General features: G+C 37.7%; 1 protein-coding gene across 1 annotated transcript; it reads left to right on the top strand.

Annotated features, from left to right (window-relative positions):
- Window positions 1-1,401: 1,401 nt before the first annotated feature.
- Window positions 1,402-21,382, top strand: LOC144655641 (uncharacterized). The gene is made up of 19 exons (XM_078515929.1): window positions 1,402-1,768; window positions 2,660-3,024; window positions 3,522-3,686; window positions 4,152-4,265; window positions 4,520-4,651; window positions 6,985-7,081; window positions 7,470-7,688; window positions 8,483-8,697; window positions 9,469-9,630; window positions 10,771-10,938; window positions 11,407-11,517; window positions 11,827-11,943; window positions 16,988-17,078; window positions 17,167-17,541; window positions 17,928-18,050; window positions 18,420-18,539; window positions 18,692-18,826; window positions 19,268-19,510; window positions 20,523-21,382. Exons 1-19 carry the CDS (start codon window positions 1,612-1,614, stop codon window positions 20,831-20,833), a joined length of 3,420 nt encoding a protein of 1,139 aa, XP_078372055.1. The 5' UTR covers window positions 1,402-1,611; the 3' UTR covers window positions 20,834-21,382.
- The last annotated feature ends 1,297 nt before the right edge of the window (window positions 21,383-22,679 follow it).

The following is a 22,679-nucleotide window of genomic DNA, read 5'->3' as shown; positions in this document are numbered from 1 at the left end:
CCTTCTATCATTTTAAATGGAATTCTTGAAAAATTAAATAACTGAGATTTGTATTTTTACATCGTTACCCTTTAACCTCGTACGAGCACTTAATTAGCAAAACTCGATATGTTTTGGATGCTCGATTCCAAGGAATCAATCATTTTCATGACATAGAAAGAGGATTTAAGGTATGCATAATAGAGATTCAGCGACCTCATTTAAGCAAAAGTGTTATAATTAGCTAGTTTCAAGAGATAGGAAGCATGACACTCTGAAACTCATCAGTCAAGTATGACATGGATTCATTGTTCTTTATCCCGCTTGTTTGAACAAACCGAACGTAATTAGTTGAAACCTATTGCTCTTTTTCTTCCTCATTCAAGATATCATCACTTATGTGATAGAGAGATAAACAGATCCCGCCACAGTGCACTTGCAAAAATACGTTTAGCAAACATCGAATTCAAATAGTAAAAAAAAAAACATAACTACGTTCAACTGAATTCAGACGTCTTGCAAAAAGGAGAATTGAATTTCTATTTGCGGCTGGGAAATATTTACCAGTAGTTACTGTCAATCGATGAAAACGGTATTTAGTTAAAAACAGAGTTGAAATGTTTAAATTATCTTGGGGATTAACAAGTTACCTTTAACCTCTTTTGAGCAAGCAATGGAATTGCTTTAACACTTCCTCATTACGACATCCTAACTGGTTAGAGCTGTTCAGCTGAAATTTGTTGCAATATATTTGAAACTGGACTTAAGCGCCATTAATAGTAGGAGGCTATAGCAAGGATTCTCAGATGTTTATTGTAAGATTTAAAGCTAGACACACGTATGCTAACAAATTTACTCCAAAACGTGTCGCGAAAAACACGCTCATAAGGTTTTAATTCGGTCAATTGTTTAAAAAGGTAAGATAATAGGCATATTATTTTATCATCTTAAACTACTTAAGGTTTGTTCACCCTTTAACCTCGTAGGAGCACACCAATCCAAGTAAGGAGAGAGCTAATCTCTGAAGAATATCAACTAAGTATTTCATTGGATTAATTTTCAAACAAACGTCCCAAAAGGTTTCACGAAACATGTTAGTGTGAATTCTTTAACTTAAAAATCTACGCCATACTTTGGATCGAGCATATCTCTCCACCAGTCGTTTCAAGCACTCCATGTTACTTACATTTTGTTTTGCTTGATTTTAACGTAATAAAATCCATGAGTTTATTTGTTTTCCTAATTCCAAGGCATCGATCCAAGGATTAAATGATCTACACTGCCTGTTTATTTTTGTTACTGCCTGCCATACAACTTATCAGCAGACTGTCGTATCGAAAAATTCATCATAAAAATTACTTCTTAAATCCCAATTCTATCGGCTTGTAGAAAGGACAGCTATTTAAAAGAACGGTCTTTGTGAAGGCAGTCTGGGAAGCTGCAGTACAGTATATTAGCCGGTTTGAACAGGAGCAAAGTAAATATGTATTGTTTATTTTAAACTAGTGTTGCGTGTGCGAGGCGCTGAAACGATTTAAATATCACATGGATTAATTGCCCCTTAACCTCCTTTAAGCAAACGTAGTATCGCTTGATATCTTCCTCATTCCGACGCCACCGTATAAAAGAAAGATGCAAGCGGTTTTACCACTATTCCAAATTGGACTGTCTTGGCGGATAGAAGTTCCAACGGAGTTGCAGTCTCCAAGGAAGAATAGAATGGGAGCAAAGCAGATATTCCTTCTCTTTGCTTTGCAGCTGCTTTCGCTGCAACTGGATTTCTCTAGCGGTAAGTTTCAATATATTTTTTTTAATACGTGGGAGTGTAGCAAATGGCCATAAGTTTGAATTCTGTCGGTTTTTCTAGCAATTAAAAAGGTGTCTTAGCTATTTCTAAGTATTTGTCAGTTTCCTAAAACAAAACCAACCTAGTCAATCTATAGACTGTGGAGATACTGTGTTTCCAATTAGCTCATTTCCTTTATGAAGCCTATCTTGTCGTAACTAAAATAATTATTTCAACGTTTTTCTTTCGAAGCTTGGGAAAGAACATCAATCGAGCTAACCATTTACGTAAATTTACGTAAAACAGTCAGTTAAAAAAATCTGGCACATGCGAAAACTACAAATTGTTGATATTTTTTGCAATCTTTAAAAAAATATAGCAGCATCTTTCTGCAACGTTTTCAATTAAGTACGTCGTTAGCTTCTAAAAAGGTTCCTGTCATATGTCAAGTACTGTACCTAGAATCGATTAGAAAGTTGAAAAATTAGCGTTGGGTTTAATTCTTATGATCTAGTCGTATAAATTAGGTACGGAGTGTCTCCTAAAACAATGTAAATTGCAAAACCAACCTAGTCAATCTATAGACTGTGGAGATAATGTGTTGCAACTTAACTCATTTACCTTTATGAAGCATTTCTTGTCGTAACTAAAATAATTATTTCAACGTTTTTCTTAGGTTCGGAGTGTCTCGAAATAAAGCTAAAAGTCGACGTTACTCTCTTTGTTTATGCGTCAGATAGATGTCAGAGGACAATCGTTTACTAAGGCGACAGCCAGTTTAAAGGAAATCGCTCGAAAAAGAAGGCATCGCTCAAAAAGCTTATACGGCTTAGGGCCGGTTTGGAAAGGTTGCATTTAACCCTCTTGTTAATCCACTGACATTTCATCTTTCAGCAATTGTCTTTCAAGCTGGAAAGGTGAACATTACTGACACGTCCCAAAATAACCACGGTTGTCAGTCCGTCTCTTTCAAGACACAGTTCCAGGGCTCGAGTGACGTCAGAGTGTTTGTCACCCTTAGCCATGGCAACACCTACGTCAAAATCCACGACCCAGCAGCACTGTGGGTGAAGTCAGTTTCCACAACAGGATTTGACGTGTGTGTGCGTGAGGCAGGAAGTGGTTCAGGGGGTACATCTGTCATCAATTGGCTTGCATTCCAAGGATCCCATCAAGGCATCAAATCTGGCATCGTGGATTTCGATGAGTGGACTACCAGGACCCAGTGCAAGCGAGTATCGATCAGCAATCTGAGCAATGTAAGTTATATTTTACTGTGATTTTCATTTTTTATTTATTTTTTTGGCGTTACCGAAATGGCTTCATGCTTGCGCAATATTGTTTTCATAAAATTGGTAACGCAACTCTTTCATAGAACACACTTTCCTGTTTTGGTGGTCATTCACTGAGACAAGAGGTTACTAGCCAATGTCTTCCTCACCAATATTAAATATAAGACCCGAAACGATAATTTTAATCTTGACAATTTTGAGGTTATTGTCGTATCTGTCTCCAGTTGGGCTAGCATTTCGAACCACAAGGAGTTTAAGTTTATGCGGCAATGATTATTCAAATCATTGTTATGATTTGAACGTCACAAGTTTAATTAATACCAAGAAAAAAATTTTTATTCGGTCAGTGATTGTTGACCCCAGAGCGAAAAAACTGTTTTTATTATGTATTTTTTTATGATTATTTCCTCCCTAGAACAGAAATCATTGAATGTATCTAAGCTTGTAATTTTGTTTATTTTCAGGGATTCAAGTTAAAGCCACAAGTGTTTATCACCCTTCAGCATGAGCATTCGGACCGACCATTTGATTCCATGAACCTTTGGCTTGAAAACGTGGGAAAGAACGAGATTCACGTGTGCATGAGAGAGTTAATGACGTATGATGGAATTCATTCCGACCTAAAAGTGGTAAGTTTCTATATTTTAAGCCATGACATTATCGAATAACTGAAGACACATTAAGACACTTAGACTAGTACCAAGTGGTTCAGTGTCACATTTCTTATTTTTCCTTGCAAAATTGATTGATCCGAAGGATCAACCATCAAAAATTACTCTAAATCATTTAATTCTGGAAATAAATCAATAATACCGATCTTCACCATTAATGAAAAAACAAACAAAAATTCGGAACTGCAATCACTAGCAGCGACTGACTCGTCTCATTCGTCTCAGATTATAGGTTGAAGAGTAACGCGCGCAATTCATCCACCATTTAGCCTGATCTGTTTCAATTTGTTTGTTTGTTGTTTTCTATTGTTATTTTTTTTTTGCTTTTTTCAATGCCTTCTCTCATCTTTTTGTCTTCTATAAACTGTATAATCTCATATTTTTCTATCATTTTTTGTGTGTTTGCTTTTCTGACCTCATCAGCATTGGTTTGCATATGACGATCTTCCCTCCTATTGGAACTTTACTGAACGAGGAAAGATAAATTTCGCTGGATATGGAGCTCCATTGCGAGAAAATAACTATGCCTTTTGCCAGGTAGGATAGCTTTAACCGATGCATACACATACCACACGTACGAGTTCGCAAGAAAATGCTTTTACAACCGGAATTTTTTAATGTTCGAAAATTCATCTTCAAAATTGTTAAGACTGATTCTGCATGAGAAGTGTTTTCAGGAGTTTAGATCAGAACTGCACAAGATTCGGGAAGTTAAAAACGGGTATGGGTAGTCATATTTCTTGACAACTACACAAACAAGTCTAACAAGTCGCTATTTTTACCCAATATAGGATTTGAACTTTGAAAATCCATTCTACAAGGCGCCCATTATCCTGATATCTGCTAGCCACGACAACTCGACCAATGCACTGTGGGATAACTCAGACGATCGCTATAGCAACGCTTTGAATGTCTGGATGGAGGTAAATGACCACAAAAACCGTTGTTGTTGTTCTTTTTGCTGATGTTACTGTTTTGAAAATAGTTTTTTGTGTGGACTTTTAAGTCTACACATTGTTGTGATGCAGTTTTTTTTTTTTTTTCGATTGGGGGGGGGTCACTTTCCGTGATAACTCGGGTTAGTGCTTTCTGAAGTTTTCGACTGTGATCGGAGAATCCGAAGTTTCGGTGAGATGGGCAGCCAAGGCAGTAAACCCAGAAATTCGATCAGTATCGAGCAAGTCGCACTTTATTCTTGAATCTAGAAGCCTTTTTTGACACATTTTTCGAAGAACGTGTGGTGGCTGGAAAATATACAACAAGGATCAAGGAACAACTTCAAAGGCAGCGGTGGCGTAGATGAAAAGTGAAATAACAATCGCGACGGTTGAAATCTGCATATCTAATGAGCTGAACAACTGCGGTCGTAGGTGACGTTTCTTTTTTCACACTTTTGACTCACTTTCCGCAGTGTTTGTTTTTCTGTGCGGCTTGAGCATTTTTGATTCGCATATTAAAACGAATCAAATGTCTGGTTATTTCTTTCTTTCAGCATTCACACAATGAATGCACAACGAGTTGTATCAAAACAAGTTCGCTGATCATGTTGTTTTACTTGTCTTGGACTCCGGGATATAATTCACCTGCTCCATTTCTCTCAAGTAGTATTTTTAACAAAAGACCGATGTCGAATTCAGAACTGAACTAACATATTCTCATGAAAAGAATAAAAATAACATCGAACCGTAGAATATGCATATATCCAAACCGTGCGACAAAATAGTTTAATTGTCGGTTCAAATAACATCCTTCGCCGCCTCTCAAAACACCGACTCCAAGTGAATATTTCGTGAACAGAAAAATATATTTCTCTGCCTTTCTACGCAAGCTACTAAGAAATTATTTGTGAAAGCTTATTGAAACGTTCTTATTCCAAAAAGGTTAAAAAATAACTCATTGAAAGAAAATAAGTTTTTCGATGAGTTGTTTACACAAGCTTTACACAAAAAGTAAGGGTTGTGTAAACAAGCGATGCGAGACAGTTCACGTGTTCCACGCAACATTTCTTTTTTTAATGAAAATAGTATCCTATCTTGCTAGCGGTAAGGAAAGACTTTTGGTCTAATAACTGCTGTTCTTGTGGGATTCTAGGTTTTTATTTGCATGAAAAAAAGGCATTTGTCGTGAACGACGTGACAAAAGGGTCACACCACGCTCCTTCACATTGCGTGACATCCCAAGCGGCAATGGTAACGTGCGTTTCTTGAAGCGTAGTACATATTAAAGACAAGAAATAGTACACTTTGTTCTTCCAACAGTCTTGTAAAAAATAAATTGATTGATAAGTTCTTTGTTTTTTCGCCTTGTATCTCGAATAACTCGATTCGAAACTTGAAGTTTTTGACTGCTACAGTAACTCATTGATTAATTCATAATGTCAACCTTTTTTCAAATGAAAGTCCACACATGTTCGCATAGCGGACTCACTTTTACTGTTATTTTATCGTGCTGAAGAGTTAACCTCGCTTACCGTATTTACTCGAATAAGCGCCGCCCTCGAATAAGCGCCGCATTTCGGACAAAAAAGTTAAAAAGCGCCGCCCCCGAATGATCGAATGAGCGCCGCAGTCCCGATGCGGCGCTAATTCGAGGAAATCTGTTTTGCTAAAAACTGCACTACAAAGCAACTCTAATGCAAAGCGATGTTTTGCAGTTTACAGTGATGGTTTTACTGCTCGCCCATTTGTTTTCTATCAAACATTCTTACAATACGTAAATGTTGTGAAGGCCGCGTACTTTGCTAGGACAGCTAGCGCCACTACTCTCTTCAGAAGAGACGAATACTAACAATCAGAAGATGCTACTTTCGATAACTGTAAAATAAAAGACTCTTTGTGGAGTCCAAATTTGAAATAAGCGCCGCCCTCAAATAATCGCTGCCCCCGAATAAGCGCCGCACTTAAGGTTGGGAAAATTTAATAAGCGCCGCGGCGCTTTTTCGAGTAAACACAGTAATCAGGTAGCGAAATGTGATGTCTTTTTATTCCTTGGGGCCTTTGGGGAATTTCATGCACCCATTTTGACATTACTACCTCATACTACAGACCTGTTAATGTATCTTAGCCAGTCTCTAGCTAAAAGTCTTGTTGCAGAGCCTTACAAAACTGTTCACGTAGAGGTTTTTGACTACCCAGAAACTAGATCGACTTTAAAATACTCGTACATTCATTTACGAGTTTTTGATATTGAGATTAATTTCATTTCAAAGTGATAAATGTCCTAAAATGTAATGAGGGATCTTTTATTAATCTTGCAGGAGATAACTCAGTCGTCTTTTAAAGTTTGTGTTAAGGACACTCAGGGAATTAGCAGAAATCACGACCCAATAACAGTGGAGTATGCTGTCGTAGGAGGTAATTAGTGCACCGAGTTAAGCTAACGGCAGTTTATAATGTTATTTTAATTACCGAATAGTGCCTTACGTTTTAAGCCTGTTTTTCTTCTTTTCAGCTCTTTGATTAGGTAATAAATCCCACTCATCGTTAAGATAATTCTTTTCTCAATGAAAAGGACAGAGCCCTAGCAAGATTTTCACTGCAGCTTGAGAGGGACTTGCCTGTCAACCATATCCACATAAATTATTTCCTATTTCTAAAACTTTCACCTCTCATCTCTTCTTCGCTCACTGGCTTAGCTAAAGAGCGTAATGTTTCATCAGAGTATAAAGCACCCCGCCTATGCTTCTTTATTTGATAGATAAAAGTGAATTATTATTTTAAACATTTATTTTATTCCTTTTAGAACTTGACCCGTGCATTAACGTTACGTGTGAGTACTTTGCCGTCTGCAAGGCATTCGACGCATTTGACGCCCGTTGTGTCTGCGAAGAAAACTGTCCTTCGTACGAGGAGCAAGTGTGCTCATCCAACTCAACCACCTTCAAAAACAAGTGTGTCTTTGAACTTGAAATGTGCAAGTTGAAGAGCAACCACACTCTGTATCATCCAGGAAGTTGTACTGGTGAGAAGTAAATTTCAGTTATTGAGTGAGCCTTTTTACATGACCCTCTGGCTCGGATAGTGAGGGAAACCACATCCCGCGTCAATCTATCGATTGATTGATTGATTGATTTATTGATTCATTGATTGATTGATTGATGGATTGATTGATACCTTTGTATGATTGATAACGTGAAAAGAGGTTGGCCCAAACTCGATTCCAGGGTTTTAATTTTTTTAAAAAAATGCAAGGGGTTTCTTCCAATTAAAAAGTTGTCGGATCTAAGTTAGGTTGCTGCCCTGCCAGCAGCACCAACAACACAGCAACAGGGCACAAACCTACCAGCCTATCTGTTTGGAAGTGCGTTGAATTTTAAATTGCCACTGTTTTAATATAGAGATACCGTAGAATTCCGGTTATAAGCCCTGGGCTTATACAACTTCGTAAGGGTTTTTGGGTGGGCTTATAAGCGGAGGGGCTTATATTCGGGAGGGCTTATAAGCGGAAGGAAAAAAACGTTTCGAAACGAGCCTCGGGAGTGTTGATCGAAATACGTTTTTAAGTTAAAAACGCACAAAAAAGCAACATTTAGCCCTGTTCAGTACTGTCATCCGGTAGAGGGGGGCTTATATCCGGGGGGGCTTATAACCGGATGTATTTTTTTGTTTCCAGGATGATGGGCCTATATCCGGGGGGGCTTATAAGCGGGGGGGCTTATAACCGGAATTTTACGGTATTTTAAAAGGGCAATAAGTGAAACCGAGTTTATTAGTTATGCATTATCTCTGGCTAATGATACTTTGTTGGCGTCCTAGGTTTTCCCGTTAAGAGAGGACGAGTTGCGTTAAAAAGGGACGTGTCTTGGGCTGAGACGGCCTGCGAAATGGTGATTTTCCCGCCTTTCTCGTTCTATCCACACAAAGAAGTGCACGTGCAGATTACGACCAATCACTGGAACTCGACCAGGACGAATTTTGTGCACGAGGCTACTGTCTCTTGGGTCGAAAATGTCAACCATCAGAATTTCAAGGTAAATGTGTTTAAATAGTACATTATATATAAAACTAGAAAGCAATAATTATCTTAAACAACAAATCCTGGACACCGCTTCTGTGTTCACTTTTTAAAAGAGAAAAACTGGAATGTAAAAGGCATCCAAAGTTGGCGACTTGATTCAAAACAGACATCTTGCCACCTTTTCTTGCTCAGTAAAAACTGCTCCAGAATTGCTGAGTTAATTATAAATCAATTTCGATAATGATGATAATAAAACGACACAACAAAACATAAAATGATTTGAAATGAAATAAAATAAAAATGTATTTTGCCGTGGTTTGACTTCTTATAGACAGATAATAATTTCAATATTATTTGAATAACTCTGTTACTCAACTTTAATTGGCATCATTCACCTTTGTTTTAGAAAATTTAAGGTGGCTCTGGAACCGCTCCAGAAATTTTTAACCTTTGCAAAAAATTGTATATTAACATGCTGATCATTATTCAATAACAAAACATGGGAGTCACCAGACTTGTTTTTGAGTCATAAGCATCTTAAGGCTGAAATTTAGGGTGTTTTTAACTGGTTATACCGTTGCTACAAGTTGCGTTACTAGTCAATAACGTCAAGAAAATAATCACCATTTGTTTGCCAGTGACTGGGAATTTGCCTAATACCATTTCTGTAGTGGTAACTAATAAATGTTTGTAGCAATGACCCATCAAAATATATAAGACCTGGAAAGTACTGAAAACTGTTTTGAGCCTCCTTAAAACATATGGTTTTATCATTTATTTCAAGGTTTGCGTAACAGCAGCAGGAAGAAATGACCGCAATTCAAAAGAGTTTGCCACTGTCGATTGGATGGCTTACCAGGGGGCACCGGACGGGGGAGTGGCGGGAAAGACCCGCATTCCGCAATGGTGGACTGGATCAAAATGCGAAGAAATCACGCTACCCTATGTGAGAGCTCTTTAATTAATCATAGCAATTTTTTTTTGGTATCGTTTTTTTGTAAGTATGATATTTTCGATGGTATACCTTGAACCAGGTTTATTCTTCTGTTAAAAGTCTCCTTTCCTTAACCCTCGGACGTACAAGCAAACTCACACACACTCCCACCATCGTACAAGGGGAGGGGGGGGGGGTGGATGGAACCCCTCCCCGAAGTTTTCATTATATTAAGGCGTAGCGAAATTATTTTGAGCTGAGAAGAAAGCCCTTAGCTTACTCTACAAGATGACGTAATTTTAATTGAATGTGACGTCATATGACGTCGACGTCACGTGACGTCATTAGAGCCGCCATCTTGGATCCGCCATCTTGGATTTCAACATTTTCTTCGAAAGTCAGAAAATAACGGAAATTGATGCAAAATCAAGCCAGAATGCTTACAGGACGTAAAAATAAACACATCTTGCACTTCTGTTTTAAAAAACTGAAAAAATTGAAAAAAATGGTAAAAATGACGATTTTTGGCAAGATCTGTTTGTATTTGTGACGTTGAAATGGCAACGTCAAATACCATGGACACATGGTTGACAGATCAAAATTTTCGCAGAGGATGAATGAACAGCTACTGAAAGTTTCAGCATTGCAGAGTAAATCGCTTTTCAAAATTTGGAAAAAACCTTATGGGGGGGTGTCATCCACCCCCCCCCCCCCCCCTTTTTACGTCCGAGGGTCAAGTTTTCGAGTTAGTTGACCGTCTTCTTTTGTTATCAGCGATTATCTTATGACACAATACTCGACTACGTAACCTGCTACAAATCAGGCTAACATTTCCTCTAGACCTCTTATTTACTCTTAACGTAGGTCGTGCTGAATAACGCGGTAAACTAGCGTCTTTACTGGTTAAAACCAAAGTGTTGACATGTATTGGGTCTTACTACGCTCGAGAGTTCTAATCAAACTTCGAACAAGACCTTGCAAATTTTGCTAGCTCAACCGAAATCATGATTGGCTGTGGTTTAAATTGTTTAAGAAAAAGGGCTGTTATTCAGCTTGTTTGCTTGACCAAGTTCTACTTTCTTTTTCACATTATAGTTTTACACCTAATTAGTCTTTAACTGCTTACTTATGGAGTGACTATTTTTTAAATAGGGTAAATTTTCCTTAACGCCCACTGTTCTGGCAACAGCAGATCACGTGAGCTCAGCTTTCAAGCACGACGCTGCTAGCCTGTGGATAGAGAACGCAACCAGTTCTAACTTCTACATATGTCTCCGTGAGTTGCAGAACTATGATGGTCTTCACGAGGACATTTTTGTGGTAGGCGTACTTTTCCCTACCCGTTAAACGACTGAGTTTAAAGACTAAGATTTTCGAACTTCAAGTTCCCACTCCCAAATTTTGCACAGAACGCCCTGCTTTATTTGCAGAGACGCTGGTTCGCGTAGACATGCAATACGACAGCTACTTTAGGCCAATTATTAGCATGCGAAATATTCCCCATTATCATCTGTCATTTTTAAAAGAAATAAAAAATTCTGTTTGGCTATTTCTGCCAACAACCCCGTAGAGCTTTTAAAAGCCAGTCTTGACTTTTTTCAATTATTATTATTTTTTTTTGTTTTTGGATTTTTCTTTGTAGTTGTTTTATTTTTGTTTTGTTTTTTAATAAGAGTATTTTAAAATGATTTATTTTTTAAATTTAACCTTCAATTTCACTCTTTCCATCTGGAGCAAAACAGTTTTTTTTGGTAAGAAATTGAAACAGTTTGTTTTTCTTCCCTTCAGAGCTGGATGGCTTTCGAAGCAATTCATCGTCCCCTTTTTGCGGAGAGCAAAAATGTCGACTTTCCAAATGACAATTCAGTTTCTATAAATAACAATGGTGCATTTTGTCAGGTTAGTTTTCATGTACATTGCAATTACCATATCTTATGATTGCTTTAATAACAACTCTTAAATCAGAAATAAGAGTTCGCTTTAATCTCATGTTAAATCACTCCCCAGTTTTTACGGTAGCTCTGGTTAATTTCCCAATGTCTAGGATTTATCAATTAAATATGAGACTCTATACTGAATATGGCCGGTTTAAAGTAGAAAAGATTCAAGTCGGGTCGGAATTAACAGAATTCAATCAAGAGTCCTGGCCTATTGGTTGTTTACAAAGAATGTGTTAGAATTTCACTCATCGACGTTATGTTTTTGCAGGACGTACAGTTTGCAACAGCTCATGACAAAGAGCCAACGGTAATAATATCAGCCAGTCATAACTCGGAGGGAAACAACCTAAAGTCAACATACATGTCTGTTACTGCATGGATAGAGGTAGGGCTTTGCGTTTTCATGCAAGCATTTTTATCGCCTGATTGCAATGCGAGGAACAATGGCGTATTCACATTTAATGGCACTAGATAAATCGAGTTGGTGTTAAAAGAAGAGTTTTAAAAGCCGCGATTTATTCAAGATAAAATTGTTTATTTCAAGGGTATCAGACTCGTTATTAAGTTACTTAAGAGTGTATCCATAAGAGGACCAGGCAACAGGTGATACAGCTCATATCACCGATTTCGCCCAAACTTAGCATAAATGTTGGGTATGGTGAGCTATTTAGTGTGACAAAACATCAGCTCAAAATATTTTATTCCCTTCAAGTTATGGCACCTTTTGCAAAAATGGCCATTTTTCACTAATTTATGCATATTTAATTAGCTGACTTTGATTGACCAGTTCCACAAGAAAAAAAGACTTCTGAAAATAAATTTCACTGCATTATATTCTGTGGTTATTAGGCTTTAAGTACAATAATTCACTTCAACCGTCTGATTTGATTTCTTCTCCTCAAACGGTCTTTTGGAAGGTACACATTTCGTACTGTTGGAAATAGCCTTTAACTAGTGCCCAATATCTCCCATGAGCAACAACTTATATACATTATTCTTACATGGGTAATGAAGTCCATCATTAAACTTCACAAAAATGCAACAAAATGTCTGGGGACTTCAATATTTTATTAGTATTGAAGAACTAAACACACGTGACTTAACGATTTCTTGCTATTTCATCAAAATTCACCGAAACACAGAAGCCATTTATTTGCCTCAATTCGGCACAAAATCGGTACGAAATAGCTAATCAAGCATAAATCTATAGATAACAATCAAAATATTGGCGAAGATTGGCAGTTAGGGCATTTTTCGGAGCGTTTTCAGAGCCATATAATTCGGCAATGTTGTGATAGTAAATGTAAAAATAGCAGCGAAAGATTTTCTTCAAAAGCTCGCTCAATTCAACATTTAGGCACATCAAAGTTAAGAAACAAGAAAGTAATACTACATACATGCCACTTATCGACACACAGATGCTTTCTTTTGAAGAATTTGTTCTTCCTCGCTGCACTTCGATCCTTCGATCGATCTCAATTGACATGTACTGTTGCTTTGAGGCGCGATGAACTTAGCCAATACATCGTGGGTCATTCTTCGTGAAAGGTGTAAACAGGTTGTCAATAAAGTCATTCAAAGAGCTGTTTAAAGTTCACGGAAGGACACTTGTCTCAGCCAGTTTGAATGAAATAATTTAACTGGAAAATAAACAGCCGCCATGTTGTATTTGTACTTTTGAGCCTGCCGTTTCAGTCAGCGGTAAAGCCGTACACTTGGGCAAGTACGTAGTGTAGTCATCATATAGTTGTTTTACTAAATCCTATATAGGGATGTTCATAGAGGGGATACATAGCCTAGCCCTACACAGCTATACACGCCTATACATAGCCCAACACAGCTATACACAGCTATACATACGCGTGTTCATTTGCTTTTCCTCCGCAAATGTTTGTTTTCGTCGGAATAAGTAGCGGATGGTGTTATCTACCCTCTGAACAACCGGGGCTTGATCTTAGCCTTATAAGTAGTGTGCGTTTCTTGTAAAAGTGAGAATTTTTTTCAACTTCTCCATTGAATTTTTTTGATAAATAGTTGAAGAGAAATACACTGGATGCAGTGTAATGTATGCGATGCAATCGGTTTTGATGCTCTGAAATTGAGCTCTGAAATGTCGGAAACCATTAACTAATCAGAGCAAGTTTTTCCATCTTATATCAGGTTAAAACTAGTATGTTTATTGTTTTTTTTTTTTGTTGTTAATGTCTTTTTTGGGAGGTGGGGGAGGGGGTGAATATGGACATTCGAAGAAATGGCGGTCAGGTTGTCAGCCTGGCCTGTGTACATCTATTCCTTCTGTTCAAATCGTCTATATTATATTACACTTTGGCAGCTAGGAGACTGAATTTGTACCCACTCTCTTTTTCGGGATCCCACAAAGTTCTCCATCTGTCCATTTACCGATAAACGTCATTACTGCAGTTTTATTAATTTGTTTTAGAAAAGGGCTTTTATGGGGACAAATTTTTCCTCCTGAATGCCCACATTGCAAGTGACGAATTGCGGCTTCAAATGATAATTTTCTTCATCACCGACTCAATTTAAGTGGCTATGTGAGTTACAAAGACGCGAATGCAGACTTTTGTAGAGAGCTTAAACCCCGCATTAAAACTAAACAAATTTATTGCAAGACTAGGACTACGCAAGACGGCAAAACTTATTAGCTAAAATATAATGTTTCAACCAGCACAGGTAGTCTTCTGTCTTCTTCGAGGTCAACGCGAGGGAAACCCGTTTTATTCTTTGTTGTTTTCTCTCTCTACATTCACACCTTTATAGATATATGTATATATTTGCTGCGCCATATTAACCTGTTCCAGGCGTTCGGTTAGTTTGGAACAGGCTAGCGCCATATAGACTGCGTCCCCAAAGGCATTTCGTACGTGAATACTTTGTTCAGTTCAGCACAGACGCTCCCCCAACTAAAGCACTTGCGCAAGAAACGATTACAAAACCTACCTCGCTAGTGATTTATCCCGTGGTAAACGTTATTCTCCAATTTTGCTGAGTTATTCATTTTTTCCCATTTATGCCCCGGGGGTAGGGGAATTTGGTCAAAAAATGTAATCGTTATGCGCGGTATTAATCACTATTTCCGCCAGGGGAGGGGAATTTGAACAAGCAATAAAAAAATACAAATGTCTGGAAAGTAACTGGGAGACGTTGACATTTTGATTTATTTAACTGTGTAGCGTCTTTTATGCTAAAAAATAATTGTTTATGTTCCAAAATGACGCTAAATGGCGGTATAAAACTGCTCCGACGTTTCGGCAATACTGCCTTCTTCAGGGTGCCACCCCCAAAAAGGCAGTATTGCCGAGACGTCGGAGCAGTTTTATACCGCCATTTAGCGTCATTTTGGAACATAAACAATTATTTTTATTTGGTTGCCGTGCATGCCGACCGTTGAACAGAAAAATCAAGAACTCTGTTTCGGTGAAAGTCAAATGGAACAGTATTTTTTCTGGAAAATCTCTTCGGAGATTGACGGAACGTCAGAAATTTTCTTACCATTTGTAAGGTTTCCCAGTTCTAGTCTCCCATCCTTCAGGTCTCCCACCAACGGAAAGAAATAACAGGAAACTGAGCTACAAATGGTAAGCGACATCTATTTCGGTTAGTTTGCTAATTTTGGAAAGAAGCCGTTCCATTTTTCAGTGGTCATTCCAACCGGTTCTCTCCAACAAATGGTAAGCACCCTAGAGTTCGTTCAGCATCACATTGCGGTAAACACGTCAAGCTGTAGCGGAGGAAATTGTTTTCCCTACGACAATTTGAAAATATTCTCATTTTCATCACAAACGCATCCAACGAACACTCGCGGAGGAAAAGCAAATGATCGCGCGTGTGGTCACGCGTGATGGACGCGTGATGCCCAGTGAACGGCCGTACCGCTGACTGAAACGACAGGCTCAAAGGTAGAAATTCAACATGGCGGCTGTTTATTTTCCAGTTAAATTTATTTCATGCAAACTGGCTGAGACAAGTGTCCTTCCGTGAACTTTGAACAGCTCTTTGAATGACTTTATTGACAACCTGTTTACACCTTTCACGAAGGATGAATCACGATGGATTGACTAAGTTCAGCGCGCCTCAAAGCAACAGTACATGTCAATTGAGATCGATCGAAGGATCGAAGTGCAGCGAGAAAGAACAAATTCTTCAAAAGAAAGCATCTGTGTGTCGATAAGTGGCATGTATGTAGTATTACTTTCTTGTTTCTTTACTTTGATGTGCCTAAATGTTGAATTGAGCGAGCTTGTGAAGAAAATCTTTCGCTGCTGTTTTTACATTTGCTATATCACAACATTGCCGAATTATATAGCTCTGAAAACGCTCCGAAAAATGTCCTAACTGCCTTTTCTTCGCCAATATTTTGATTGTTATCTATAGATTCATGCTTGATTAGCTATTTCGTACCGATTTTATGCCAAATTGAGGCAAATAAATGGCTTCTGTGTTTCGGTGAATTTTGATGAAATAGCAAGAAATCGTTAAGTCACGTGTGTTTAGTTCCTCAATACTAATAAAATATTGAAGTCCCCAGACATTTTGTTGCATTTTTGTGAAGTTTAATGATGGACTTCATTACCCATGTAAGAATAATGTATATAAGTTGTTGCTCATGGGAGATATTGGGCACTAGTTAAAGGCTATTTCCAACAGTACGAAATGTGTACCTTCCAAAAGACCGTTTGAGGAGAAGAAATCAAATCAGACGGTTGAAGTGAATTATTGTACTTAAAGCCTAATAACCACAGAATATAGTGCAGTGAATTTTATTTTCAGAAGTCTTTTTTTCTTGTGGAACTGGTCAATCAAAGTCAGCTAATTAAATATTCATAAATTAGTGAAAAATGGCCATTTTTGCAAAAGCTGCCATAACTTGAAGGGAATAAAATATTTTGAGTTGATGTTTTGCCATAGCAAATAGCTCACCATACCCAACATTTATGCTAAGTTTGGGCGAAATCGGTGATATGAGCTGTATCACATGTTGCATGGTTCTGCCCTGTTCTCTCACGGGCACACTCTTAAATACACAAAGGTGCAACAAAATTAATTAATTAATTAATATAGTAAACGTCGTGATGTCCAAGATGGTTATGTTGCAGTTACGTTATACAAGAAATACATTCAAGATTGGTTCTAATTATTAAGATCAGCTCACGCAAATTCTTTCAAACTAACTGTTCGTTGCGTCATTGTCTGTTCATGTGGTGATCACCCATCTAATATGGTTGTCCACAGTTGTCGCCTCTGCTTTTGTGCTGCAAGATTTTAAGAATCTAAAATGTCTTAGTGAAGTAAAGAAGAAATATTGTTACCTTTTTTCTTTGAAGTTTTGAGGTTTTTTTACGAGTTATAAAACTTAGCTGAGGTTTTATCTGCCTAGCACTTATTTCAATTGCCCTTAATTTATTTTAAAGCATATCAAGACATCTGAATTTCGTATTTGCCTAAAGGAGTTGTTCGCTGACCAGCACGACCCAATTACAGTGTCTTACGTTGTATTGGCGGGTAAGTTTAAGTACATACAATGCAATTACAGTAGTTTTTAATCATCATCATCGTCACTGATTCGCGACTGCACTTTTGTTTTCCTTAGACGTATGCAAGCCTGGCTGGTCGTACTTTTCTGGTATTTGCTACTATACAAGTCATTCATGCAAGAACTGGACTGGAGCTCAGAAAACCTGTCAAAATTACAATGCCAACCTCATCACCGTGGCCAATCAAGAAGAAAATGTTTATGTTCAGCATCGCCTAAATGGAGCCAAAGGCTGGATTGGGCTTAATGACAAAGACAGTGAGGGTACTTTTGTTTGGGAAGGTAACCAGTCGAGTGGTTTCACCTACTGGGCTCAGAATCAACCCAATGACTTCAACAATGAAGATTGCGTCCATACCTTAGGAGTTGAACACAGTTTTAGGTGGAATGACGTGAGCTGTGGGAGCTGCCATAACTACACTTGTGCAGAAGGTACATAGGCGCCATTTGCACGTTGCTATGTTGTAACGGAAACTATTGCATGGCTTCATTTTTTACTAGTTTGATGGCTCATTGCATTTTTCCTTCTGTTTCTGAGTATTTCCAAGTGCACCAAGAAAAGACAATGGCCGAAACCATTTCAGCTGGTGCCTTAAATATTATAGCTCTCCAGTGAAGTTATAAATGAATAAAATACTGCCATGTCACTCAATAGATTTGTGTTTGTCGCAAGAAGGATCGGGTGGGAGTTACAAAATATTTGGCTTTTCTTTTCCTTGGTTTGGTCGTTGAGCATTATTTTCTGTTAGATTTTGTTTATCGATTTACTTGTCCAATTACATTATATTTCTTTTCATCTTAAATTGTGCAATATAAAGACCTTGATGAATGTGGAGGAAACAGTCACAATTGTCACCAAAATGGCGTCTGCACAAACACACACGGGGCTTATACGTGCCATTGTGCCACTGGTTATAGCGGCGATGGACGACAGTGTACAGGTATTCAAGTCTTTCTGTGTTTTGAAGTTGATTTAGAATTACTATTAAGCTTCTCTTGTACCTTCACAAAGTGGCATAGATAAAGATGTAGCTTACATTACGATCAGTTTACCTTTTCTTTTTTCAAAGGACGGCTAAAAATTTACTGCGATGTATTTATGGGCTACTTTTCCAACTCCTTTTCCACTCGATGACTGCGAGCTACAAAAGCATTTGGGCAATTCCAGCCACTGCCACCAGTGAAACAATCCAGTAGTTTAAATTTGCTTAAGCCTTTTATATTAAAATGGTTTGATCAGTGCGTTTGTATAATGGACTACTATGCACTAGAACGTTCCAACGTGTTTCATCTTCTTACTCTCATTGCAGATATTGACGAATGCTCTTCAGGTCACACTTGTGACAGCAGTGCCACGTGTTCAAACACCGATGGATCGTACATATGCACCTGTGACAGCGGCTACACTGGTGATGGCCACACCTGTCGAGGTATAGTGTTTCTCAAATTTCACCTGTCTCAATTTTGCACTGGCAGAATCTAAGCTGATTTGTAAACAATTCGAACTCAGTTGTTTACTATTTTCACTGATCCTGAACCAAACGAAGTAAACTATTTTTTTATTTATTTATTTATATTACAGATATAGATGAGTGTGCCCTCAACACCCATGACTGTCATCCAAATGCACAGTGCACCAACACAATTGCATCATTCACTTGCCATTGTGACCATTCAGCCCATTTCTACGGCAACGGAAAAGCGTGCTATCCTCACAGTAAGTCCTTTTAAATCTATCGTAGCCAATTTGTAGCCAATGTTCTAGTGTTTATATATTTTATAATTTTGTTGATTTATTCAAAGTTTCCCTATTAGTAGAGGGTTTTTACCCTCGGCTAGATTCTTAAGACACTTAAATAAAGTCAATCATTCATTCATCCATTCATGAATTGAGTTACACGTAGCAATTGTGTTTCTGATTGTAAGAAATCCTATTAGGTCACTTAGATCATTCAAATACAGGATGCTTACTCACCCATTCCTTCGTCACTTGGAGCTCAAGCAGAGACAGAGGATACAGTCAGGTTGAAAATCGAGCACTAAGTTCTTTCCTTTGTTAAATATACACTCTTCTCGCCACAGTCAACCCGTACTTTTCGACACCCATTTTTGCTCACTTCCAGCCGTAATGATTTTCGTCACTTTTCCTTTCCTTCAGGAGGCCTTGACGACTCCACAATTTTATCTGGAGATACCAGCAAAATGTCGCAGTTAAATTCCTGGCTTCATTCCCATTTGCAAAACGAGCAGAAAAGTTACTGGAGTCTGTGTTACAGAGCTTCCACCTATGGTTGGAGTTCATCGACTTTTCACAGCCACTGTGATAACCTTGGACCCACCGTGACTATCGTTAAGGCTCATGGCTACATTTTTGGGGGCTACGCTGATTTGTCATGGCAATGTAAGTTTTATTTCTAACAAATAATAAACAGTTATTGGATGTGGTTTTTGTGATATCCGGAATAATCAAGGTCAAGGTAAGTGTTATCAGCCGAAGCCCGAAGGCTTCAGCTGATAACACTTACCGATATCTTGATTATTCCGGATATCACAAAAACCGAATTTTATAATTGTTTTATTATACATTGTTTTTCTGGGGGAAAAAATAAGGACAAAACTATCACAACTGTTCTTCTAATTCCTACTTGTCGTCTTGCTTCTGAATGCTTTTCCCTCAAGGTACTCGTGCAATAGTTCCTTCGATATCTTTGTCGGTCATTTTGTGTTTTCCGAGAGTTTATTGTCCAGCAATTTTTCAATTTAGTCAATTTTTTGCTCGGTTGAAGAAGCGAATCGACAAACTATGAATTTCCTTCGCTGTCAAATGTTTCCCACATTGCTCTCGGATATCAGATAAGTTAATAATCTGCTAGCAGATTATTCACTAATCTGTAGGTTGCGCTGATTCTCAGAATTAAATGTAGGTTCTTAGTCAATGAGAAGACAGATAGTGACTACAATGTATAAAAATATACACTTAACAACATTTAATAGTTTGCCTTATTCGGAGAAGACGAATCCGATAATCGAGTGTTTTATTTTACCTGACAAATATCGTCCAGTCTGTATAAACTGAATGAATGGATTAAAATATATAGGTCTTTCCTTAAACGAAATGTACGCGCTGTATGCGCTGTTTGATTATGCTTTAACAATAACCCTTATCTCCTTAATTATCTCCTTCGTTTTGCTTAGTGGGAATGCGCTGAAAGGTCTTCTCAAATATACAGACCGTGGATATTTTAAACGCTTATGTAAGGGTGAAAAATAGATTGCGCAGGCACCCTTTCTTACGCGGGAAGGAAAAATGGGCGTCACCGCACAGGATATTAAAATAATAGATGGCATATGCAAGTTTTTTCCTTTTGAAATTCGCTTGTTTAATGTTATGTGACTACTTCGTTTTGTTTTAGGGTCTGCTGGATACCAGTACTCCACAAACTCCTTCATATACTCGCTGAAAAACAATTATGGATACGGATACTTTAAAAATGACGTCAACCAATATTATCAATATGCCACATACAGTTATTATAGCTATGGTCCGACCTTCGGTGGGGGGCACGATATTTACGTTGCAGACTATGCAAATAGTAACTATAATTCTTACTTTAACTGCTATTCGTACACCAGTCCCTACTGCGACAGATATATCTGGACAGGAAGTACTAGTTTTTGCGCAGATGAGGTAGAAGTTTACTATGAAGTTATTGCTAATCTTTGAACAGCCTATACAACAGTCAAATTTTACTGCACTCAGTCTCAATTGATTTAGTTCGTAGTTTACTACAAAGGGCATGTAGAATCTGTATTTCATTCTATCGACATTCCAGTGAAATAATTATCAGCTATATTAAGTGTAATGTTCTTCCTGCAATTAAGCATTTTTTCCTTATGAAAGAACTGAAGGAAAGTATTACCTTAACCGGTTGAATTTTTTCGAGCAACATATTAAGCTCAAACGTGTTACTATTGTATCCATGCCTCATATGTTTTCCTATGGATATCAGCCTTCGAAAATTTTATATGATGATGGTGTTAATTATAAAAAAAGCATTGTAAAACAACAAAAAATTGTCTTTTCCTCACAATGTGAAATTTATGCTATTAATGATTGTGCACACGAGATACCAGATGTGCTAAATAAGATTATCAAATAGTGTAAGTTTGTAGAGCTCCATCAAGAGTTGAATAATTTTTAAGAGTGATTTTCACTTTGTAACATTTTTGCGTTTATCAGAGCCCTTGTATAGTTTAGCTGGAAATAAAAGACTGAAAAGAAATGAAATAATGATTGTGTATGATTGTTTTCTATTGTTTTACATATTTTCATCTATAATTAAGGTCGCGGGGGACACCTTAGGCTCATCATTGTGCATTTATTTAAAGCGTATGCACGAAGTGCAACGACTGACATCGACAACTTTACGAGATATTCATGACTGGATAAAAATATGGGTGCGTGCGCGTGATTTTTTTAAAAAAATAAATTCCTGTTTCTTTGATATTTTAACCAATTTAAAACAACAGTTGGCGTTTTACGTTTATATAAATTGTAGGAAGTCTATGAGCTAATTTTTATTCAAATTTGAATGTTTCTGCAACTCAGAGTAATCACAATAATATTCGGCATAAACAATCGTGTCCTTCATAAAAACGCATTGTTCTCACCATAAAAGCGTGGAATATAATTACCATAATTACATCTCTTCTTTGGAAACTGATCGTGTTTTGGTCGGGATACCTTCGGAAATCTCAAAGTTTGGACTTTTCCGACAATTTTGTGGCAGAGAATACAGCGCGGATACAGAACTTCATGACTTGCCACTGCAGATAGGTAAACTATGGATATTGTAATGTGTCATAACAGAGGCGGAATTTTAAAAGAGCGCTTTTAGAAAGAGGTAGAAGGCATTAAATTAAAATTTGCGCATTTAAGTGCGACTTCCTAGAATTATCAACCAGACATCGGTACAAATGGAATGCACGTTTTCGCTCATATTTTGTCCATAGATAGGTCCTGGTGAGAAACTAAACGGACCGTAGTTAGTTTTACCTAATACATTTTCCTTTCGTAGAAATATGTCAAAAAAGATTTCGCCCCAATTGGGCTCAAAATCCACTTCCGGTTTGACTGATTTTTTTGAAAATTTGATCGCCTCGCGCATTTTACTGTCGCTGTTTATGGATCTTTCAATAGTATTTATATTCTCTTTAGGTCTTGATTGTATAACTGAGCGAAAAATAAAACAGTTAGAGATTAATTTTGAGCCTAGAATGGGGATAAAATGATAGGCAAAATTTGCAATTGGGTCGCGAGCGAAATTATGCAGTAAAACTTTGCCATTTTTTTCTATGTGCGATAACTTAAAATAACGTGAATATACATTTTATGGGTTAAAGAGACACCCATCTGATAGGATATCGTAAGAAATCTCTGGGTAAAAGTTTTTAAGTGGCCCGCTTTGGCCTGTACTTATTACTAATTTCGCCGAAAATCTGCCGTTTTAGCGTGACAGGAATTACGTGACAAGGCTAGTAAAGCGCGAGGGAAATTATCTTTTTGAAAC

The sequence above is a fragment of the Oculina patagonica genome, chromosome 5 (assembly GCF_052425735.1).
Source record: "Oculina patagonica isolate OP01 chromosome 5, crgOcupat, whole genome shotgun sequence".
In the NCBI taxonomy this organism is placed as follows: domain Eukaryota; kingdom Metazoa; phylum Cnidaria; class Anthozoa; order Scleractinia; family Oculinidae; genus Oculina; species Oculina patagonica.
The sequence above is the reverse complement of the archived record's forward strand: the minus strand, read 5'-3'. Positions and strand labels throughout refer to the sequence as shown.